Genomic DNA, 25,322 nt, shown 5'->3' with positions numbered 1-25,322 from the left:
TCATAGATAAACATTATGACGCTGACCGAGAGGGTAAGGACTCTACTAACCACACGTTCTGATAGTTGACTAACAGGATTAACTGTCTTGTACAATAACATATTAATGTGATTTCTGTAATGATATTCCAGAAAAGCACCATTGCACAATATTATAGTTGTTTGAGATGCTTCCTTTAAGTAGAGCACTGTTGAGCATATTATGACTGTTTTGTGAGAAATGTTGCACAAATAGCACGCTTGCACACAATCATATGTTTGTAATAGTACTAATAGCATTACACAGCTCATTACACAGATAACTCCAGTGTACCGTAACACTTTGTGAGTGAATTCAGCAATACGATTGCACAACAGGGACCCTTTTTACAATGACACATTGTCTGGGATTTTTTTAATGACATAAGTATTACAAACAGCCAATTTGCCATTTGTGATAGTATGTGTATTGGCATAATTTACACAAATTGGCAATTGTGCAATAACATACTTGTGAGATGGCAGCATGTGATTATCATTAATAATAAGGCATACAATGAGAGACCAATAAACTGTTGGATAGACTGTTATTGTTTAAGGCTTCCTATCTTTTAATCACCATTGAATGTTGTAAACGATAGTAAATATAGTTCCTAATGGTAATACAAATTTGTGCTATCATGACTTGTGCTAATTGGAAGTCATCTCGTTATAATTTGCATGCCCGTAACTAATTAATCAAAATCTTAATCTTTCCAATGTAATTTGTTTCCACTGAAACACCATTTATTCCTTTCCATAAACTTTTCAAGCTTTTTCCTTTGTATCATGTCTTATGTTTATTTGTCTTTCTTAACAATTTGATGTCCAAATAACAATTTTATTCGTTTAACATGTTTAATTTGTTTTGTTTACTTTTTGTTAATGTCTAATTTCTGTTGACAAAATTAACCTACTGCAAAATGTTTAGTTATTGATAAAGAAAGTTATGCCTCAAACTTATACTATGAAAATGTTTGTGAATTTTCCCACTATATTGTTGCTAAATTTGTGCCATGAATTGTAAATATCATATATTTAATCATCTCATTTCAATTAGACTGTAGGAAATTACAAAAACTGCATGTTTGAGGTTCTCTCTGGTCAGTAGCCAGAGCTGGTGTAGACTCAAGCACATGTTAAAAATGTTGGAATAGGCCCACAGGCACAACTGCTGATAGGAATACTGGTCTATAACAAAGCAGAAACAAATACAGAAGACTTATTTAACTGAGTCGTATATGGTTGCAATGTGATCAGAAAGTAATTAGAAAGAAAAAGGGAAAGTAACTTCGGAAAGAAAAAAACTTGGACAATTATTGTATGTAATATTACAATATTACATGTATGTTATTTTAATGAAGATCATTTGTAGCATGCAAACTACTAATGAGTTAATTGCCTTAATTATTATTCATTATTCAGTCTACCAGATTCTGTATTACTGCAGTCAGATATATGATGTTTGAGCTTACACCCGATCGTAGCGAAGTATAAACATGAAATTAGAGAAAATATGCACCCCTAATGTCAGTTACAGATGTCTAAAAGTTTTCCTATATAGGTAGCAATTTGAGATTTTCCATGAAATATGAAAGTGACACGCCTCCATATTTTTTCAATTTCATTGTCACATTTATTTCTCATATGTTTGTACAAGATTAATACAAACTTAACATTACAGTAGGAAGGTTAGAAAACAGCAAGGCTGTTATCTCAGCTAGTGACCAAGTAGAAATATAAAACAATGAAACAGTTAAAGTAAGTTCAGAAGGGAAAGAAAGAAATAGAGAAAACCGAAGAAGACAAAGTAGTTTTAAACTCTCCTATCCTCCGTCCCGACAGATACGTTAACGGTGGAGCAGCCCAGCCTGCCTCCAGAGCTGAAGAAGAAGCGGAATAAAGAGCAGAACAAGAGTGGGGAGATGCCCTCCTGGATGGCAAAGTTTGTCGAGACCAACAACCTGAGCATAACCACCGACGTCAAGTTCGACGATGACGGCAAACAGACCCAAGATGAACAGAAACAAGATGAAGATGGAACCATCGAGAGCATTAAAAGGTAAGATGAGGCAGAATGATCACTCCTGGCAGGGAGAATGGTTCCATTTAGGGTCAGATGATTAGTTAGACTTGACCCATTAGAATGGACCATGTATGTATGCATTAAAGGCATTCAAGACTCGCCCCAAACCGCATTCTGAAAAAGTTAACTTTCCGTTGCTTGCAAGTGAAGTTTTCTTCTTGTCGCTACAAAATGCAGACAGTAATGAAACGTGATACCTTGTTATCTTTTATCTAGGCGTGAGATGTCCCTCGCTGCTATATACACTGTGTTATGGGTATTGACCGTAGCTGTATGTATTGACTGTACACTAGTGTCTAATTACCGACGGTAGCAAGCTGTGTGTGCATTTTCTGGGATCAATGGTAGTGTCTTACACTTTTGTTACCCGTCATTCAAAACTAGGGCAGATTACCAGCATGAGACGTTTCTTTGTGCGCGAGTCTTCACACCCTTTAACCCTCCCCCACCCTCCCTCCTCCTCCCCCTGACCATTTTACATAACATATATTCTCTACCTTAACTCCCTGTAGAGCCAATGAAGATGTATTCTTTCACCGGCTTTTCATTCCATCATTACTCTTCTCTTCTCCACAGCCAATCAATACCTGGAATTGTTATTGAAGAGGACACCCCAGTCTGACCAACCAGCTAGTCAGTGAATATTCACTCAGCATTTCAACACAAGATGATTATTAATCCTAGTGTTATACAATACATGTCATGTTGGTATGGAAGACTCCATCTTTGTTAGGAAAGCTGAACCTTTTAGTACACGTTCCATTCTTTTCAACATTTCTTCCAGAACCACTGATTTATACAAATAACAGTTTTGTTTGTAATAGACAAGTGTTAAGATAAGCATTAGCTAGTATACTTAAATTAACATCTCTGGCATTAGAGTATTCTTTGGTTCAGGATTCTCATTCAAATATAGAGGGAATTATTATTGCCCCGAAATATGTTAGAAAGCAGTTAATAAAGAGGTGACTGCTAAACATGTCTAAATTTATGCATGTCAACATCTGTGTATGATGACCATTATTAGCAGGTAACGCCATTTGAGTTTTTAGCGATGGTAGCGCCCTTAATTTCCACCATCAAATGTAAACGCTTTCAACCTTGTACGTTTCATATTTTGGTCTGCAGTAAAATAGAAACTATATAATGTATAATTCTTAAACTAAACCAAGGAAATGCCTTTTAGATGAACTTGTCCAAGATTCATCTTTCTATTTGTAGCTTTTGTATAACTTCAGTAGAACAGTGCTTCCTTGAGATTTCTTTCACTCCCTGTAGGATATATTTTTTTATATTTTTAATAGTTTATCGAATCAATTTTTAAAGTTAGAAGGTGACTATGTTTGTATTCTGAGAAGCCAGACTTAATTCCAGCAAGTAACATTGGCAACTCTGTGTAAAAGGTGCCTTTAAGAGATTACCTCAAATCAATGATCAGAAAGTAGGTTGTAAAATGATTTCATTGTGAAATATATAAGCAAAACCAGTAAAATCTCCAATTTTTTGGAGCTTTCAGATTGTGAATTTAGATTGTGGATGATGGATTTACTGAATGCATAAATCAAATGATTTGGTCGAATTTGAAAGAATTGGTAAATGTTCATTGCAGATATAAACAGAACTGCCATAACAATTTAAAATTAACCATATTTATGGTTAAATTTGGAGCAGTGTATGAATGAGTCAACAAGTTGAACTCCCAATAAAAACTGAGTCATTTTTTTTTACAATAGATTTGAATGAAATAATGCATTGGGCCATTTCTTACATTTACTTGTTTGTAGGCACAAACTCATAGTGCAATTAAAAATTAGCAAGCTTTATCATGAGAAAAGAAAGTTGTCAATTGTGTAAGGCCATTGTTTTAAAATGTAAAAAGGGCATTATTATGTTTTAGGCAAAAATTGTGTCTGTTCACAAAGTTCTTTCCATAAAGTAAAAACCATCAAATTGTCACCACTGAGGGGGTACATCTTCACTTTTCTTTCATATATCACTATTTACCTTTGAAGTGCTTTATAACATCTTTTCTGTTTGCAATGAACTTATTTATTTATATATTTTATTGACTACATCTTGATTTTTCCAATTTTTCAACTAAATACTTTATGACCTTGAATGTATATAATTTGACAAACCACCTTGATGTACTTTTATGACATTCCTGTTTAGGGTTTTATTAATAGAAATATGAATTTTGTTCAATAATTGAATGTATGGAATTAGGTGAAAGTTTTGTGTATAGTTTGCAGCCTTTGACATCTTGTACAGAAATATATGATTTATTATATTTAATGAAATGACTTGTTTCTTTTTGGTTTCCTTCCATGTAAGCCTCCTCTTCCACCCTATAAAATGAAAAATGAATACTGCTAGTAAAAATAAATGAAATTAACACAGAAGCAATGGCTCTAGTATTATCAGGTTATATACATCTCTTCTTAATCATGAACTTTTGGAGAAAACTATAAATTTGAATGTCACGTCACAAAGATTGTCTATTATTGATTAACAGTGGGGACCATTTGTGATAACATTTCAGTTGGTGCGTCGAGTTGTTATTGGAGATTGGAGGCTTTTACCTATCAGCTCTTGCAATGGGGAATTCCCATTTCTCAACTGATTTTTGGCAACATCACTACTAGACTTCATTATAATATGCACCCCAATACCACAATAGCTTCAGTTAGATCATCAACTGGTGATATCAACAGAATATGAGATTTAAAAGTTCAAAGAAGGCAGCACCTATCACTGCTGAATGAGGTTCCCTTATACAAATAATGCTTCTGAAGAGATTCTTAACTCCATCATTAATAAAAAGTCTTCAAGGTTTGACTCATAGAAAACTGAAGCTACAAAGATAAAATGTGAAGGTCGGACACAAACGGAATGAGACAATAATGTGATAACCAATTTCTTCCTGGTTTATTTACACACTAACATGGTTTTATTTACATATGTGGTGTGATAACATTACAAAAACAGTTTGCAGCAAAATGTAAGGAGAGGTATATGCAAAGCTCTTAACTCTTAACATTGTCACTTCCAGCAAATGTTTAAAGTTGTCATTCTCTTAAGTATATTCTTACTATGAACACAACCCCTTTTTTCTCTGCACAAGGTCCCAGTCATGCTGTCTCAAATGAACAATTTTTGTCAAGTGAAATTGATGTGAGGATCTCTCTAACTTCCATTTTCAAAAGCAACAATTAACAGAGGGACATATTGTATGAAAGTATACACTTGTAGTACAGTTCACCAAGAACAAGATATTAAACATTTACCCAATTATCATCACACAACTGCTTCTTGGCTCCTCAAACACTAAGGCTCAAACGAAACTGGCTCCTCTCTACCCCTTTCCAATGTCTCCTTCCTTTCACCCCTCCCCCCTCCCCATACAACTCTCAGAGGTAAAATCCCACTTATGCATCCACAGAAAGATTATCTGTTCCTCTTGAAGGATGACATTAAGCAGCTATGAACTTTATGAAGTGCATCTTTGGCTGACATGTAGAGTTGATACAAGATACATCATATCTTGATTATCTGAGCTATTTTCTAGCAATTTCACCGGGTTGAGCCAAATATTCTCTCTGTGGGGAACCTTTCTAAAATTATTTAAGTCACTATAGATCAGATGTAACTTGAACTATGAATAATTAAAACACTTCCATTACTTTCCTTGGCCATAGAAGCAGATTCCTAATTAAGAATATTTTCACATCACCATTTCACTGCAGCAGGAGTTGCCTAATTTTTCTTTGTATTTCTCTTTTGGACGGGGCAGGTGTTGGAGATTTCATTCTCTCTGTTGCGATACCAGTCATTCTTGTGTCTTCGTTCTTCTCTCACTGGATGGAGATTACTAATAAATTCCATCTTTACATCAACTCTTAGCAGGAGTCGCCTTATTTTTCTTTGTATGTCTCTTCTTGGCCGGAGGAGGTGTCGGAGCTTGCGTCCTCTCCGTCTTGATCTCGGTCAATACCGTCTCTTCTTTCTCCTCTCCGGTTGGCAGTGGTTCTGCGGGCCGCTTTAGACCGTTTGTCGGCGTATCAGGGTCGAGACTGGCTCGGGGAGCTGGTGTCACTGCCTCTGGTGTTCCATTCAAGGGTGCGGGCATTACTTCTATCGGTGGTGGTGGTAAAGGTCTAGCAGGGGGAACACACCTACAACTGGCACAGGCCCACAAACCTGTGGTAAAGTAAGAGAACAAGCCACTCATATATCTACATTTAAAAAGTGTCTTGGTTAGAGTTGAGGCTAAATCTAGTTTGGAAGGACATTACACACCCTGCATGAAAACCTTACAAAACATTTGTTTGCAAAGGTGAAAGACGCCACAGAGTTGTTCAAATTCCTTCATTTTTTACATCTAGTGTCTTTAGTCATGACCAGTTTTGTTAATGCAGTTTAAATGACAAAAATGATTTTCTTATTTAGTATAAGAAAATACTCTATGGTATTGGTAAACCTAAAAGTTAGCATTATCTAAGCAGTTTAGCTAACAGTTTATCTCCTACCTCTCCTATTCCCCTTGTTGGTTTCTTTCTGCTCTCCATACATTGTCTACTAATCCCCTTACATCTTTCTCTTTTGTGTTTACCCTGCTCATTAACCTGTCTGTATTCTGTGTGTGTATTTGTCACTTTTGTTACTGTTACTTGTCATATAGCCTCTGAAGAAGATCCTGCTAGAAATTACTTTTTCACAGTATAGCTTACGTAAGACTGTTTATAAGCATATCAGGAATGCATGTCATTAAATACACTACTTTTCTGGTGAATGTCTTTACTAACAGAGATGGAAGAGCGATTTAAAACCACATCTTTAAGATTAATACACAATCAGAATATGCTTCCTACACAAGTACTATTACATGTAAACATTCACAAACCTGTTGGCAATTCTGTCAAACCAACACAGAATGTGTGGTAACCACGGTCACACTCATCGCAAAACATCATCTTATCCTGAAAGTGAAGAATGCCAAAAATACTGCTTAGTAATAATTCTATTTTCAAGTAAAAGACATCTTGAATACAACTATTGATTTGTGGATATAACAAGAGGTCTTTATTCTTGGTACATTGTCATTAGATTTTCATTTTGTTAATGACTCATTAAATGACAAAGACCCAAACATTAAATTGCCTTTGTTTATCCACTCTTTGTTTTCATGGAAGTTGGGTTCATGAACAGTGTTGATCCGTTCACGAAATGAATTCATCAAACCCACCTCCAAAAAAAAAAAATGTGCCTCACTGCAACTGTACAATTTTCCAGAGTAATATAATATTGCCAAATTTAAGTATGTAAAGTACTGTGGCTTCCAACTGGTACCACCCATCACAGAAATTACCACAAATTCAGGGTTGGGGCCCATCAGTCTCTAGAGTATAGGGATTGTAATCTTGTGGTCATTTAATTTACCACTGTCATAGCAAATAACTTTGTTTCAATATTTACTTATATGTCAGTCAGTCATACAGTGAGTGTACTCAGAATGTCAAGTTTGATACAATATGATAAAGTGAAAATGACTTTCAGTGGCAAAGGCAATGTCCACATAGATACTGACTTTGCTTCAACAGAATCAACATTTGTCAAAGTCGATATTCATACTCCTACTAGTGTTAGCTCAGTGGTTAAGGCCGGTGACTTTCAATCATAAGGTCCCAAGTTTGAGTCACTCCAAGATTGATGTATGTCGTCCAGTTACAGAGTTGTTGACAATTCATAATCATGGACTTTAAATATGAATCTAAGAGACTGACTTCGGTCAGCTTGCCGCTTTGATAAGCCAATGATAGCTTTCTTCTCGAGCTCCTGCTTGCAGGAGGATCTAAAATACATACACACATACAGACATACTATGTATTCTTTAATAACTGTTGCTTGACGAAGCAAACCTCCAAGATTCATTATTAGGTCACTAATTTGAAGAAGAACTGAATACTCACTTCATGGGTTGGATCTCCACATAACGTACAGGTTTTACATTCCATACACTGCCACGGGTAAGTCTTTATGGCACAAACCAACGCAGCACTCATCTCAAGACATGATGGATGACCTATGCAAGAGAGCAAAATTATAAAACTGACCATTTAGATCTGGAATGTGGGAATGTATTGCTTTATTTATTGATTAACCTAATAAACACATACTGAATGTATGTGTCCTAACACCTGGCTGTAGATTTCACAAGAGCAAAGTTATAACTGACCATTTAGATCTGGAATGTGGGAATGTATTGCTTTATTTATTGATTAACCTAATAAACACATACTGAATGTAAATGTGTCCTAACACCTGACTGTTGATTTCACTATGCATACAGGCTATGCCATCCTGTTGCAATAAACCATACCTTTTATTTTAATTATAACTGACCATTTAGATCTGGAATGCGGGAATGTATTGCTTTATTTATTGATTAACCTAATAAACACATACTGAATGTAAATGTGTCCTAACACCTGACTGTTGATTTCACTATGCATACAGGCTATGCCATCCTGTTGCAATAAACCATACCTTTTATTATAATTATAACTGACCATTTAGATCTGGAATGTGGGAATGTATTGCTTTATTTATTGATTAACCTAATAAACACATACTGAATGTATGTGTCCTAACACCTGGCTGTTGATTTTCACTATGCATACAGGCTATGCTATCCTTTTGCCATAAACCATAACCTTCTCAATGTGGTAAAAAATGTGGCCTACAATCACACGAAACAAAACCAAGAAGTTCTTTTCTCATTTTTAAAGTCTTTCAGTCTGAATGAGAAAAGGATGAACAAAGTCCAAAACAATCATGAAGAAGGCAGGCCTTAAATTTGGTTATTTGCTGGTTAAATGCTTGTAAATTTTGCCATCTGGTAGTAGGAAAAAAAAGCACTTGTATTTTTCTGCCATTAGACACTAAGACCATAAACCCATGACTAGTGGGTTAACAATCGCCAGTCACAGAATTAGCATTACTTCTGTACATAAGATACAATCTGTAGTACTACTTTATTAGTAGCACATTTTATTGGGCTGTTCCCATGAGCCTGTACAATAACTAATAAGTGTTTTAATTCAGGCCAATGACAACTGATTTTAGCCAGGAGACCTTACAAGCCCTTTGCATTGGAGCAAACCACTAAAACAGTGATATTCTAAGCCTGTCAAATGTTGTTTATAAATTGTGTTATTCAGCGCTCCCGAAATGCCTACAATATTGTAAGAAAGCAGACACGATAACTGAGTCAAATGTTTTTAAGTGTTTTATACCTATCTGGTACTATTGTCCAAAAACTACCACAGATTTGTAAAGTTGCTTCCACTAGGGGTCCTGCTCAATTAGTCCTTCTCATGGGATATATTGTTTCAACAAATGAGTTTGTTGAGACCATCCATTGGTCTGATTCATTTGTACATTAATGTCAATTAGGTTTAGCAATTAAGAAATTGAGAGTAAAGCATAACTACATATACATTTCCCACATATCAATTAAAACACTGATCTTTCTATCATCCTGTAGGCCAGTTTCTATTTTGTAAAGCAGTTAATATGTTTTAATAGAGCTCACCACTATTGTCACACTGTGAACAATGCACTAGTTCCTCAGGCTCCCCCTTTCTGTTGCAATCTCTATCCTTGAGACACAGGCCACAAATAGCATCAGGAATGTCTTTGGGCTGAAAACAAAAACAAAATGTTAAAAGCAAGAATTGGTGACGTTTCAACTGAAAAGTATAAAAGCTAAGACAAACTTTGTTTCATGTGAACTTTGGAAGATATCATTGTTTTAAAGTTATCGGGGTGGCCACTTTTTTATTTATACATGATGGCACAGTACCACCAGCGGATGTAATCTTTTCTTGTTTGCATTTTCTTCAAATATTTTTTACGATGATCATAAGTGCTGCAATAAAAAACAGCCTCATTACTAAGCCTCATTACCTAAAATGCCACCACCTTCATCCACTCGGCCACAGCACCTTGTTACAAGACTGTTCCCCTTTAACTTTTAGTTCTATTTCAAATTATCAAGCCAACCAAAGGTTAAATTCATCAACTCACCACATATTGGATGTGCTTGGGAGGAATGATAGCTTTCTGTTGTAGCAATTGACTGAGTACTTGAGTGACTGGAGGTGGTGGTGCAAGTGACACCATGGGTGCCGGTTGCAGGGAGATCATGGGTGTTTCCCTGGGTGGTGTGGGAAGAACACTTTGCATCTGGTCCTTGAAGAAACCTGGAGTGATCCTCTCATGGTCGAAGGGAGGTTCGATCGTTGCTAGCTGAAAATTAGTTGGATAAAAAATAAAAATAAAACAATCATCTAGACTGGAGACACACAAAGATTTACTATTCAATTTACACATTAATGATATTATTTTTTTTTGACCTCATTAATGCAAATATCAATTATCTAACATGACTATCTCTGCATAATGTTGTTTTGCTAGAAGAGTGACAATGAAATTGTATATTTACATGCTAAGATATACCTTCAAAAATTTTACTGATCTTACAATAAAAACATAAAATGATCAAATGATATACAATCGGGTTCACAAAATAGATAAAAAAAAATTGGTCTTAGCAATTAGAATACAATATGAACAGAAATCAGAATAAGGAGTCATTGAAAAATATCTATGGAAAAGACAACAAAAATTCACCAATGTTAGCAATGACTTGAACCGTTGACCTTGAGATAACCAGTACTATAATCTATAGAGTGGATTATTCAGTCTCTAGTTAGCACTGATAATTAAAATCTCTTCCCTATTATAGTAACATTCTGTATTAAGTTTATCATTATGATCTAGATCTAAACAGTTGAATGAAAGATAAGGCACCTGGCAAAATATCAAGTCAATTTTCTTCTCCAAAGTTGCAAAAGGAGGAAAGAATTTTACAAAATGTGAAATGTTACCATTTTATTTTTAGGACAGAAGGTTCTCTGTATTTGGATTAAACAGTTACCAGCTCACAAAGGAGAAACAATCAAATGGTTTAATAACAGAAATCTCTTAGTATGAGCTCTATCCAATTCTGCATAGATATAACATGACATGGTGGTCAACAATAAAGAAAGTTTCAACCACATGGAACATACTGCTTTAATTATTATTAGTTACTTTGAGCAGCCAATCTAGACAAAAACCTGACCATGCAGCTACAAAGTTAGCTTGACATTTTACAAGATATTTTGTTGATGGAGGGGGATAGAAATGCACTAAAAAACACTAAAAACAAAGAAAAACTAAGAAACAAAAAATTTTTTCTGCCATGTACAAAAGAAAAGAAAGAGAAAAAAGAAAAATGGAAATAATGGAAAAATAATCAGTCAAATATGTAACAAATTTTCATGCAACGTTCACTGGGATTAGGGACACTAGGGAGGATTAATAACAATATTCTACATAAAGCAGGAAACAAAGGATACATTAAGTCTATTAATTAATGATTCCAAGGGCACAGCCTCAAAGTGAAAGTGTAGGGCAACCCCCCTCCTTCCCCTTCAAAAATAAATATAGATATTGCATTTACCTACATTATTACAAAGGGGAACCTACTCCATGACTTACAATAGTGAGAGGAAAGAATTTGTAAGCTTCTTAATGTATCCATGACCATTTGAAGTCTGATAAGAGCCGGCTTATACAAATCTCTAAGAACGAAATGTCACACAAGAAGTGTGCGCATTCTCTTCACTAATTTCTTCAACATTGCAACATATCCTTGTTTATGTACAACTTCACTTCATCAATTACTGTGATATGTGTATTCATTAAGAAAATAATTTAAATTTTTTTACAGCTTGTGTAATAGTATTCAGATTTATGATTTTTTTGCTACTAAAATATTGAAAACTAGTCGTTTCCATTTACCAAAACGTCTATGCGTCTTTGCATTTTGTGTAAACTTTTGGGCTGTTTTGAATGTCATTTAGTAATGTGGTACAAGATAATTTATTCAATGCTACTTGGAATCATGAAACAGCTTTGTTATCAATGGGGGGGGGGGGGGAGGGGGGGGGGGTGGGGATGGGTGGATGGATGTATGTCTTAAATCTGATGCAACGGTTAAAGAGGGCAAGGATCTCTACATTAAATCATGCAATATTAGAACTGGATGGATAGAAACATTCTCATTCAGAAAACTGAAAGTGTTACATTGTAGAATTCACTTAAATTCATTATTAAAATATTCTATGTATGCTAGTACGTAATGCTAGGAAGTCCTTCTTTTTACCCCCAAATTAGTAATTAAAAGATGACTTTAGGCACAAAATAAAATGTTATATGTTGTTATCCATTAGATAACTAATTTTGAAAAATGATCCTTGAAACATCTAAGGCTCATCAATAAAAGTGGCTGAACTACTTAGTCTAACAAGCAGACTAATTGGTCAGTTCTTCAGATGCAACACAAGTTCTGGCATTTTTCTGCTAGTATGTAAACATATTGCTTTTGTAGTTATTCAAGGAAAATGCTGGTGGCAATTTGATTATAGCAACTAATTTTTGTTGTTGATGCAACGACAAATAGATTAGTGTGAAGCAAGACGGAGGTGAGCAGTGCCTACATTGTATCTTCTCCCATCACATAAATACATCAGCAAGAAAAGACAAATATTAATGTTGTTGAAATAATTGTCATAATTGAATTTTAATGTTTAACAAATTTAAACAAATAAATACTATACCCACAGTACTTCTGACCTACCAACACTTATCACAGTTTGCATATTTTAATTGGGGCAGACTTTGTCATTGTTGCTTATTAGTTCAGTTAACGATCATCTAATTGCATGCTTTTTGGTAAAGTGAAAATATCTGATAAGCTTGTGCATGAATTAAAAGGAAAATAAAAATGCCTATAAAGGACTTGATTTGGTTATATTGCATTTTCTTTGGGATAAAGGGAATGTAATTTCACTTTTGATAAAAACTTGACACTTTAGAGTAATGTTAAAAGAATTTAAAAAAAGAAGAAGAAGAAGAAAACAAATAAAAGGAATAAAATTGAGAACAAGTTCTACATGGATTAACAATGTTTAACAACACATTCATCATTATTTGGTATTTGTGGACTACAATCTCACAGCAGGCAACAGAGAATAGTTTTGTAAGTTTTAAAACAGAGGATTTCGGGGAGAAATTGTTGGGTTTTGTCATGCAGTTGGGTATTAAAAGAAAATTGTTGACAACAACAAAAGACATTTTGTCCTTTTTTTAAGGCATGCAAAAGGGAAACACAAAGGGAGGGAACACAAGGAAGACCAGCAAGTTGGTTGATTGAAGGTTTTAATCTCACTCGTTTGACTTCCTTGGTGGTGGTTTTACTGTTGTTTTTGTTGCTGTTCCCTTTACTTGTGGACTTAACTGTCGGTTTACTGCTACTCTTAGTTGTAGTTTTAGTAGCAGCTTCTGCCTTTGACGGCTTTTGTGCTTCGGAACTTACAGAGAGGTCTTCGTCGTCTGATGACACCTCGCTACCGGGGGGAACGCTGGGGGCGATGTCACTCTGCTTCTGTGTTGCCATGGGACCGTAGATGGCCGTATTGACTGGAAGGTACTTCAACTCCTCTGGGGTGTAGCTGGAAATGATTATCAAAGAATTTAGATAAGACAGATGTATCAATTTGTGGGTACTGATATATATTAATTAACTTGATAAATAATGGATACCAAAGATATAATAGCCATTTGGAATGCTGACCACGTTTGATAATGAATACATTAAAGTACTAAATGTGTGGAAGTCATTAGATAGGAACACACACTGAGGTGATGCTGATATTGCAAATCTCAGAAGAAAACAGACTATTCTTAAACACCCTTTATGTACCAATATGTTGGCCACACTATATGTCCCAAGATGATGACCTTACTATATGTACCAACATGATGACCGGGGGAGGGGGGGGCAGTCCCGGTCGCTCCCATGGCTGCCCTCTGGCTATGTCCCTGCAGTGATATAACTGCAGTAGAAACCACAGAATCTTCAATCTTTGCGAAATTAATTGAGCATTTACTGTTTTTTTATTCTTTGTTTGAAGAAACAAAATGCCACTTTTGTTACCTTTTGTAGTAATTCTGAAATTGGCCAGGAATGACTGCTACTGGATACGGTCCTGGTTTGGATTGCTCTTTTGTTAATTTCTTCATCTTGGTGTTAGGGCAATGTATAAGCTGGAGAGATATGATGAAAAGGAAAATGATATCCTGTCAATGTCAACTCAGAAATAAAACAAACATTTCTCATTTTTGTAAATGCCAGAATGGTATGACTGAACAACGGTGTATTGGTTTTTTTTCCTTTTTTCTTCACGAAACCTGAAATATAAAAGTCAAATTTTACCAACACATCTCATTTCATAATTTTCCATTACATACTGTACATGTTTGAACATAGGGTCTCACATTACAAAGTTTCATGCAGTGGGTTTCACAAGGAATGTCATTCATGGAAAAATCTTGTACATATTAAGTAGATACCACAGCAGGGTCTGGAATAACCATCAGCAACAGTGCTACACATTAGTCAAGTTCTTCTCTCCGTGCACCAAGTACCCCTCAGACCACTTTTACGGGTATAAGAACCAAGCTTCACAGATTGAGTACAGCTTTTTAGAGTACTTTTCATGCACTATAACATAGGTACTATAGCACTGTTGAAGTTTGCTGTAATGGCTCTCATAAATATTTAAAAATATGCTCACAATTTGTTACTCATACATTCATAAATCTCCAGTCATTCACTACACCATTTCATCTCATTCCATCCCTTCATTCTGCAGTAGTACAGGCATGCCACTGAGCCTCATCTCATTTGACTGACAATTCCGCTCCATTTGCTGCCACACTGTTATTCCTTTGATTTTACTAATATGTGGTCAGGACAAAGTCATTATGATTTATCTCAACTTAGTTTAGAGCTGTCCATGGCTTCCTGGGTGTGAGTAGATGTGTTTATAAGGTCTACTTTAACAAGAAAGTTGAATTTAATTCCAATATTTTGTAATTCCATGAGTTCCAAGAGTAGAAGCTTCATTCTTATTTGTTTCTCAATTATATTGATCATATTCATTTTAGGTTGCCTTTGTTAAACCTGGCTAGTGGGGCCTTGTTACACAATCATAACATACACTTAATAATTTGCAGAAAAATTTGTTAGAGAAACTTAAAAAACTTGCTGCTCTTACTTAGGCAACTCCACACTGAATAGTCAGTTTCTCTGGGTCCTTTTCAAACATTATCTTCACCCCTGATCCTAAGAGAAAACTAAAATATACACCCCTATACTAAATTCATTCTGAATATCAAGATGTTAAAGTAATTGTTTTCCCCTTAATGTAACCATTCTCTGAGTTTCGTTGACTGTTTCCCTTTAACCTACCATTGTTTGTAAGTCGAGGTAGTATTGTCTCTCCTCTCATTTCTCTCTCATGAGAGATGCATTGTACTCTGCAGCCTACCTCACATTCTGAATATCACAAAGTTAAAGTAATTGTTTTCCCTATAATGTAACCATTCTCTGAGTTTCGTCGACTGTTTCCCTTTAACCTACCATTGTTTGTAAGTCAAGGTAGTATTGTCTCTCCTCTCGTTTCTCTCTCATGAGAGATGCATTGTACTCTGCAGCCTACCTCACATTCTGAATATCACAAAGTTAAAGTAAATGTTTTCCCTATAATGTAACCATTCTCTGAGTTTCGTTGACTGTTTCCCTTTAACCTACCATTGTTTGTAAGTCGAGGTAGTATTGTCTCTCCTCTCATTTCTCTCTCATGAGAGATGCATTGTACTCTGCAGCCTACCTCACATTCTGAATATCACAAAGTTAAAGTAATTGTTTTCCCTATAATGTAACCATTCTCTGAGTTTCGTCGACTGTTTCCCTTTAACCTACCATTGTTTGTAAGTCAAGGTAGTATTGTCTCTCCTCTCGTTTCTCTCTCATGAGAGATGCATTGTACTCCGCAGCCTGCCTCACAGCTTTCTTGATGTAGTTTTTCATCTTAGCTGAATCAACTGCAGGCTGGAAAAGAGAAGATGGATTCTCGTGAACTGTGGAATTTAAATTTCTAGGATGGCAATTTTGCATTTTTTCTCTTGAATTTAAATGTAGGAAGCTCTCAAGTCACCGGTTACTGGAGTTATAATACACCAACCTTATAACCAACTGCTGTATGAAATAATATTATATATAATATATAAAGAATATAATATTGAAACTACAAACATTGATATCTTCAATTACAACATTCAATGTTATTGAATCAAATGTGACAATACATACATATATCATTTTCCAGTATTAAACTCTGTTAACAATGTTTTGCCTCCAAAAAATTCAGCTGATATTTGAACTGTAACAGCATATATCTTCAATCTATATGAACGTTGCTCCAGAGGTCATGTGACTTACAGTTCCATATTCCTTGTGTTGGTTTTTCACTGCTTCTCTTTGTCTTTGTTGAATAAGTCTGGCGTAATCAGAATACTTATCAGGAAAATCCTTCTGCATGACGTCATAAACTTCATCAGCTTTCAGTGCCGTCAAGCCTGGAAAGAAAGAATTTAAACTAAGCGGGCCAACACTTTCTTTTGGAATGAGTTTTTGGGAATTTCGCACAGATAAAATCATTAACCTCAGAGAATTTATCAAATGGAAACTACCACACTTCATTTTGGCAGTATGTAGAAATTACAGTAAGTATGACAAAATTGTACAGAGAGGTTCAAAAGACAGAAAGCGCTGAAACAGAATATTTCACAAAGGTAAACTTAGGTTACTTTTCTATTTAAAAAAATGCTTCAAGAAACTGCATACTCACAACTTTGTTTGAGAAAGGAAGGACTTGAGTTATCGCCATTACCACCCTTGTGTTAATGGTAAAGAGTAAATGTCCGGGATTAAAAGCACACATGTCTTCCTTTCCCTTCTGAGCTTAATTTAAGTGTTTCGTTGTTTCATATTTCTACTTGGTTACTAGCTGAGATAACAGCCCTGCTGTTTTTCTAGTGTCCTTCATACAGAGGGATGCTTACCAAGTGTAACCTGTTCCTCGGTTACTACCCCCTTATCTTTCAGAAACCTCCTTTCCTCTACGGCAATTAGTCTCCTCTCCAAAGCTGAAAAAATGATATCGGGATGAAACCGGAATTGTAAACAACCGGAGGATGGCAAAATATGAAATGGTACATTGATGGTACAAAGCATTGGCAAGTTTACTGACTGATATAAATTACCACCTCTTTCTTAGCCTGCTCTTTCATGTTATCTACATATTAGACCACAAGTTGCTCACATGACCACTGAGAGAAAACTTGCAACTCAACATCAGGTGGTGGGGATTACTTTCAAATTTCTGAACATCCACTGAAAGGTTTTTAATTCATTTTACAAAGTTAAGCACATAGATTTCAAATTCAGATTACAAATGCCTGAAACTACTTCCGTGCATTTATCACATTGCAACAACATGTGAAATAGATTTTAAGATTTTTCAATGACATCGTCTATATAAGCAGTATTGATTGATTTCATCTAGACACTTCTATAAGATCTTGATCTCACTAAACTTTTACAAATTATTAATCCCCAAAACAAACAATTGTTTGTTGGACAATTTTATCAGCTTAATCATGCAAAATTTATAAATGTATTGTCAGCAAGGTACTTTCAATGAGAACTTTACGATAGCTAAGTTAATAAAAGGGTCAGTCTTTATCATAATAGGAAGTTTTTTACCTGGGTACTTTCGTTTGAAAGAAGTTACTCCTAGGTATTCACTGATCTGCTCTTGTACAAAGAAGAACTCTCCATGGTCTTGAGGCCACTGGTACTCAAATAGTTTCTCTACAGTGAAGCTCGACTCACTGAAAGAAAGAACAACATCAGATTACATATTAAAATCCCTGTAAACTCATTTCAAGTTTGTATGTTATAAGGATAGGTTAGTACAAATGATAAAACTGTTAGTCCAAAATGTAATGCAAACTTTTTGGTAGTGGTGGAACAATATATAGCTCACGGATGGTTCATTGAGTTTACATGGAAAAGTAACATTCCTGTACAACTCTGCTGCAAGTACAAATTTTCTGTGACAAGCAATTCCGTGGCAAATTCTGAGTCCTAACATTAACCAGAATGCAAAATGCATTGAGGTTTCGATGACTTCAATGCAATAGACTTCTGCTTGTTAGTATAACCAGAACTAGCTGTTACAATAACACTATGGCATTCTAACACAGGTCAGTCTATACGTGGTTATACACACCTCCATCAAAAACAGTAGGGTTCTTGTACTCAATGTTATGAATCTGCACACCAAGTATTACAAACCAAACCAAATCTCTAATAACTTCGCACATTAAGGTTGCAGAGGAGTCCACTTATGGACAATTTAGATTGGAATATGCCCACGAAACTTGAAAGAATCAACTTGAAAGAAGCTAATACAGGTCACTGGAGGTCAACCTGAGGTCAAAGGTCACCCAAATGCAGGTCTACTATTGTATTACAATAGTGTAACTCCCAACCTTGATGGACATTTGGTTCTAAAATCATTGCAAAAATACTAGTTTTTGACCCCGGATTGACCTTTGTTGACATTGGATCACATGACTGTTATGTTTAGAAACAATCCCTTACCCCATTCACAACTAGTCCCAAAATATCAACCTTGTGGACCCTGTCAATGGTAGTTTCACAAGTTATTGAGAAAAACTAGGCCAACATTACAGCCAACTCCATGAAGTGAAAGCAAATCTCAAGTTCACAGGTGCTTAAACTAGTTTCTCCTTGGCAGCTGGCCAAGAAATGTTTTGAAATTCGTGGTACCTGTGCAACTTACATCCAACCAGAAGTACCAATGATCTACAAATATTTTCTAGAGAAGGCATGCTTCGCCATTCAAGTGCACTATTCCATCGAAATCACATCAACTCTTTAGCAAAATACCCATACGGATGAGTGACAAGTGTTGCAGAAGCTCTAGCACTTTTATATATCTATGGTCTGCAAGCAAGCCTTGGAAGACACTGTAACACACACACACATGTATGTAGCTGTGTACATAGCAATTCAGGACTTCTAGCGACACAGTTAAGTCAATGGGGATATTGTCGCGAGTTCAGATTCAAATCTACGGATGCCCGTAAGATCATTTTCAATTGTCAATAGGCTCTCCTATTCTTATGAGGCGAATCGCCCATGTCATCTACTTATAGGCTGAACGATGGGAGATACCGTACATTATGAAAAGGTTTTTACAAGTTGACCACTGGTGACCCTAAATGACCTTCGACATCCATCAAAAACGATAGGCTTTTTGTACTTAATGTGGTCAACCTACATACCAAAAATGAAATCAATCCAAGCTTTGTTTCTTGAGATATCATGTTTACAAGCTTTTTACTATTTGACCCCTGGTGACCTTAAATGACCTCTGACCTACACCAAAAACAATAGGCTTCTTGTGCTTAATAATATGAGAACTGTCCAAGCTTCCCTTCTTGAGATATCGTGTTTACAAGCTGGGCGTCACAAACGCACACACACACACACACACGCACACACGCATGATTACAAAGGTTACGATTATCATCGAAACCAAAAATTGACTGTAAGATGCACTTGCCCAGAATGTTTTTACAATCCTATATTAAACTTACTCAAAACATCTTATTGGAGATGTCCTCCTTCTCTCAGATTTGCCCTCTGCCTCTTCTTCTTGCTCATCCTCATCATCTTCACCCTTTCCATCTGCCTCTCCTTCTTTCTCATCTGCTAATTTTGCTTCTTCTTCTTCATCACCATTTTGGTCTTTTTCGTCCTCTGGTCCTTTGTCTTTACTGCCATCCTCCTCATCTCCAGCAGCAGTGATTGATTCTTTCTGCTCTGATGTTGATTCAGGTTCTATCGGTTCCTCTTGCCTCTCAGTGTCTTCTTCTTGATTAATTTGGTTGTCTTCTCCTTCTTTCTCATCTGCATTCTTCTTTCCCTCGCATTCCTTCTCATCACGTTCGGCATCTTCCTGTTTAGACTCTCCTCCAGTAGTGTCCATCTGTTCATTTTCTTGTACTTTGTTTGCATCACGCTTGCCTGTATCTGTTACCGCCATCTCAGCCGAGTCGTCAGCCGAGATATCACCGACAGCTTGAGAATCACTGGAAGGAGTAACCTCTGGTTCTGCTCCCTTGGTTGAATCCTCTTCATCTTCTACTTCATCAGCTACTGACATAGCTTCATGTTCTAGTTGAGATTCTACTGTAGGGTTTTCTGATTCTGATCTTTCTGTAATAGTTGCTTCCTTATCTTTATCAGTGTCTCGAAGGAGTACCCTATCATTTGTCGGCACTTGGAATTGTTCTCGAACTTCACGATCTATATCCGGCAGGGCTAGATGAGGCTCCTCCTGTTCTGTGCCTTGACTGTCATCGACAATTTGATCAGATTTGGAGGTAGCGGAAGTACTCTCAGATGGCAAACTGTCATCCTTTACATCTTTGGTAATACTGGTAGGGCTCATTCCATCAGTTTTATCTTCAATATTCTCCTTCGACGTGTTCTCAGTCTGAATGGAGGTTGCAACGTCGTTTTTGAAATGTACACCAACCACTTGAAGACTTTCAACGCCAGACTTTTTCGTTCCTTCGAAGCTGCAGGTGCTTGACACCGCACCTTCCACCTGCCTTGTTTGCAAAGGTCCAGATACATCAGGAACAGATGAATCACTAACCTGAGCTATGCTGCCTGGCTCGTTCTCTGCCTTACTCTCAATATTATCATTGCCTTCCATTTCATTCGCACCTGGACTTTTTTCTACCTTAGACATTTCCCCTGCCTCTTCCGAAACCTTATCCTTAATTGAGTTATCGACAGAAGTAACTTTTCCAGGAATGGCTTTGGTTATATCATCCTTAAGGTTCTCATCAGAGTGTACACTTTCATAAGAATGTGTCTCCTGTTCCTTAGAGATATCATCTTCCCTCTGTGAGCTTTGTGAGTCTTCTCCTGTCAACTCAGCCACTTTTGACACATTTTGATCATCGCTCCTTAACGTCTCATAAACATCTTTTTCACCTTCTTCGTGAACCTCTCTCTGAGTTGCTTGGGGTTCTTCAATTTTAGACAAGTTATCTTGATTTGAAGTTGATATTTGTGAACCCTCATTAATCGATTTGTCATCCATTTCTTTCTGCTGCAGAGATGATGATGATGTGGAATCAGCCTCCATTATATTCCTGGGATTAAGTGAGACAGAGGGAATAAAATGTTAAAGAAACTGGCAAAAATGAGCAACCCAGAAACTTAAATTTTTGAGCTACACTATAAACAAAATTACTGGCAACCAAAGAGCAGCATGAAATACGGTAGAGTTCTGTTAAGACTTTCAAAGTTCTGGCAGTTGTAACTCATTATTAAATGAATTCCTCAAATTATATCTTTAACTACCACAATATATGTAGCTAACATGTACATCTGCATTTTGAATAATTTGAGAAAAGTTTCATGAAACTCTGGGAAATTTCTTCCCCCAAAAATGGTACTGCATCATGGTACAGTCTATGTAAATTTCACATGTTTGACCTCTAAGGATTAAGAGTTCCCAATAAAATCCTACATTACTATGCAACTTCTACAAAAATACATGAAAAGCTTTAGAAAGAAAAACTTGGGGACAGTTTCTTCATTCTGAATTTGCATTGCTACTGAAAACCAGCCACTTTTCCCAAAGTGTGCATCATAAATGGCCTGGTTGCCACAAGCACAGTAGCCTAGGCCCACCCTGACTAAGGCTACATAAAGGGGCCTGGCAGTAACAGTTGAATATTGGCTTGGAGCTAGCCTAACAGTAACACCAACAGTAATGGTCAGAATGAAAAATCCTGATCGGCTCCTGCAGGTTAGTTAGATATTATTTTTTAATCATAACAGACAATAGAACTTTGGTATATTGATATTGGTGTGGAAGACAAGCAACACACTAATATTGGACTTCAGCTAATTATTGTATACTGGTAACTCCTTAGTTTATTATTAATATCGGAACGTTGCTCCAGACCTGGCAAACCCACCCTGCCGGGATGTACCCTTACGCCAATAAAAATTTAAAAATGTTATTAAAGGGTGTGAAGACTAGCGGAAAAAGAAACGTCTAATGCCGGTAATCTGACCTAGTTTCCAATGAGGTGTAACAGAAGTGTTAGACACCACCATCGATCCCACGAAGAGGACTACTCTTTTGGGCTTTGACAAGCCCTCTAGTCACCTGGTTCCTAAACAATGGGCCCCCTCCCTCTACCAGGGCTGAAGCCTCCTCCTAGTTTAAAAAATGCATCTAGGGAACATTTTAAATTATTTTGGCGTAGGTTTTATGAATTAAGTATTTAAAGAATAGGTCTTGGATTAGGGGATCAAAGAGGAGGGTGTTTTTAAACATTTTTTGTTTAAAATAATTAGTTGATCAAAAAGTGGTTTTGTGTTTGCTGCTACTAGGAGCTTTCTGGTAGCAATGTAACTGGATATATTAAGGCAGATTCTGAGGGCTATATTATTAATAATGTTTAATTGTGAAATTTGAGACATATTAAGGAGGCATACTGCCGTAAGTTATAATAGGTTGAACTTTTGAGTTGTACAGTTGAAATAAAATATGTGAGGGTAGACAATTGAGATTGCTTAAGCTTTTAAGTAAGTTTTAAAATCCTCCATGCTTTACCGGTAGTGATGTTAATAATTATGCTTCTTAAAATTTGGCTGATTGTCTAGGGTGATTCATAGATAAACAGCTTCTTCACTGGAGGTGATGTTGGTCGTGAAAAGATTAATGCTGTAGTCCTCGGTCGGGTCATTAGAATACTTAAAGGTACTTAAAGATTACAAGCTTAGATTTATTCGGATTCAATTTCACTTCCCATTTTCTACACCAGGTGCTCAAGTTAAAGTGTCAGAGAATCTAAGTTTGAGGTGCACTGTAGAGATATTCTTTTCGAAGTGATTATTCGCAGGGCAGCCCGGCGAATAACGTACACAGACACCTTATTCGCAGGGCTATGACGATTTTGAAAATAGGTTTATTATTAGGTTTTGCTATTGATAACAGTCAGTTTAGAGGCCTTGAAAAAGCCAACTTTTTGGGCCCAAATAGTCTTAGCCACTTCATGAGCTAATTTTTGGAACCCCAGCAGTTCAATTTTAAAAGCTTATTTTAAGGGAGCTTATCTTGGGGTTCCCCAAAAGCCGACATTGCATGAAAGCCAATATGGTCAAGGGTGTGACACTGCCCCCCCCCCTCCCACACCTTTACATGCAAATGAGCAGTCACTCTGCAAAAACAAAGGTGAAAATGAGGGATGACATTTTAATGTTGGCAGTACTAATGTCAGACTGCTTCAATCTTAAGGCCCTAGGCTCCCAAAACCAATCCTAACAGCATTAAGATAGGAATCCCAAAGGCCAATAAATTCCTCAAAATATAGGGGCTCCCAATTAAGACTCTCAAAAAGATTGCTGGTGCCCAAAAGCAAATTTGAATAGCCCCAAAAGTTACTGAGCCGGTTAACCCAGTCTAAGGCTGCCCTGTGAATAAGGTGTATGTGTCTGGCTATTCGCAGGCCAGCCCTGCAAATAAGATGCTTGTGTCTGGCTATTCGCAGGGCAGCCCTGCAAATAAGGTGTCTGTGTCCGGCTGTTCGCAGGGCAGCCCTGCAAATAAGGTGTCTGTGTCCGGCTGTTCGCAGGGCTGCCCTGTGAATAAGATACTTGTGTTCGACTATTCGCAGGGCTGCCCTGCAAATAAGGTGTAGGCCTATGTGTCTGGCTATTCGCAGGGCTGCCCTGCAAATAAGCCCCACCTATTCTTTTACTTGTGTTGTATGCCAAAAAGCGAGATTGTCGGCAAACTGACAGCATTGTTTTTGAATTAATTTAATTCGTTAACACTAACAGTAAGTACTGGACTTCCCTATACGATACAGCAGGCAACAAAGTCATAATTTTGGTACAATTATAGAATACAGGGCCATTCATTAACTCTTCCCAGCATCCGGATGCGCGGATGCGCGGTGTGTCTGTACATGTCCGTACACGTATGGCGCCCTCTAAAATTCCATTACGTATTTTATTTTGACTCCGCATCCGCGCATCCACCCTGGGAGTACAAGGAAAGGACTTAGATAATTTTCAAAGGTTTCCCCATAATGGACTTAAATAATTTTCGAAAGTTTCCCCATATACCATCACGTATTTCATTTTGACTCCGCATCCGGGCATCCGCGCATCCACCCCGGGAGTACTAGGAATGGACTTAAATAATTTTCGAAAAGTTTCGACATATACCATCACGTATTTCCAATACTGAAAGTCCTGTATGTACGAAGATATTCCACATCAATAGTGTGTCGTTCTTAAAAGGACTTAGGAAATTCTTGACTCCGCATCCACGCATCCGCGCATCCACTCAAAAAGAAAGAACTGGGACTTTGACATTTTTTACTCACATACGTACTGGGGTGAGACTGAGCATCCGCGCATCCGGATGCTCAGATAGTATCATCGAGTGGCCCTGTATTCTATAATTACTCCATAATTTTACCAATGCTCATCATACGATAATACTACACAAGCCTAGGTCTGAGGCCTAGCCTATTTCAGTTCCATGATAAACGTTAGCCTAACAAAACAATCAATAGGCCACACTACAGAGTTAAATGGGACAGAAAATTACCCAAAAGTAGACTATTGTGACTCTTCGTGGAGAAAAAAATTCACCAAAAGTGATCAAACCAGTAAACGTTAACTTTGGGTTCCTGAAGAGATTGTCGTAGAAAATGCGATAGCATTATGCAGACAGATTTGTAGCGTACGATTCTGTTCTTTGTTCTGATGTGTGAAAGCTGTTCACATCACATTTTGCGTAGCAGACGACAGTGTTCAGTGAGCTTTGTACCCGGTAGCGTATTTCTGATTGGTCCTATATTTTTACCATGAAAAACATACAATTAGAAACAATTCAACTATGAAGAATTTAGTTATAGTATTACAGTTATATGTTCAATTAAATAGTCTACAATAGCCAATATTTTATTAATATGTGGATAAAACATAATAATGGTTGTATATGGGGTGTACTTTTATTAAGTAACTATATCTTATTAGCCAATCAAAATAACTAATCTGGCTG

The 25,322-nt window shown here is 36.7% G+C and overlaps 3 protein-coding genes across 6 annotated transcripts in view; 1 reads left to right on the top strand and 2 right to left on the bottom strand.

Annotated features, from left to right (window-relative positions):
* LOC139971858 (uncharacterized) overlaps positions 1-4,403 on the top strand; it is a 39,810-nt gene extending 35,407 nt beyond the window's left edge. For 2 of the 3 annotated variants that reach the window (XM_071978631.1, XM_071978633.1), the window contains 3 exons: positions 7-33; positions 1,863-2,079; positions 2,680-4,403. In XM_071978631.1, coding sequence (XP_071834732.1) covers positions 7-33; positions 1,863-2,079; positions 2,680-2,725 — 290 coding nt within the window. In that variant the 3' untranslated portion in view covers positions 2,726-4,403. The remainder of the gene's footprint in view (positions 1-6; positions 34-1,862; positions 2,080-2,679) is intronic. The other variant, XM_071978632.1, reaches the window with a different exon arrangement.
* The window catches only part of LOC139971884 (ubiquitin-ribosomal protein eS31 fusion protein), a 205,163-nt gene that overhangs the window by 117,788 nt on the left and 62,053 nt on the right, over positions 1-25,322 (bottom strand). The gene's annotated exons all lie outside the window — the stretch shown is intronic.
* LOC139971860 (uncharacterized) lies at positions 5,016-25,057 on the bottom strand. Of its 2 annotated transcripts, none has more exons than XM_071978637.1 (13): positions 24,867-25,057; positions 19,810-21,381; positions 17,885-18,012; positions 17,182-17,265; positions 16,559-16,695; positions 16,040-16,168; positions 14,210-14,319; positions 13,442-13,724; positions 10,192-10,413; positions 9,698-9,806; positions 8,073-8,185; positions 7,007-7,082; positions 5,016-6,303 (listed from the first exon to the last, which is right to left on the bottom strand). In XM_071978637.1, the coding sequence occupies exons 2-13, from the start codon at positions 21,372-21,374 to the stop codon at positions 5,996-5,998; spliced, it is 3,264 nt and encodes a 1,087-aa protein (XP_071834738.1). In that variant the 5' UTR covers positions 21,375-21,381; positions 24,867-25,057; the 3' UTR covers positions 5,016-5,995. The 2 variants fall into 2 exon arrangements, with proteins under 2 accessions (XP_071834738.1, XP_071834739.1); XM_071978638.1 differs by having other exon boundaries at positions 13,589-13,724.

Source organism: Apostichopus japonicus, chromosome 8 (assembly GCF_037975245.1).
Source record: "Apostichopus japonicus isolate 1M-3 chromosome 8, ASM3797524v1, whole genome shotgun sequence".
Classification (NCBI taxonomy): Eukaryota; Metazoa; Echinodermata; class Holothuroidea; order Aspidochirotida; family Stichopodidae; genus Apostichopus; species Apostichopus japonicus.
Note: the sequence above shows the minus strand (reverse complement) of the source record. Positions and strands in the feature narration are given on the sequence as shown.

Bases quoted from the DNA above. Each gene is read 5' to 3' on its own strand.
- LOC139971860 (XM_071978637.1), bottom strand. From the start codon at position 21,374: ATGGAGGCTGATTCCACATCATCATCATCTCTGCAGCAGAAAGAAATG. The intron at 17,266-17,884 runs GTAAAAAACTTC...TCATTTTTTCAG, and splicing joins TTTCAAACGAAAGTACCCAG to CTTTGGAGAGGAGACTAATT. The intron at 8,186-9,697 runs GTGAGCTCTATT...TCTCTTGCATAG, and splicing joins TTCACAGTGTGACAATAGTG to GTCATCCATCATGTCTTGAG.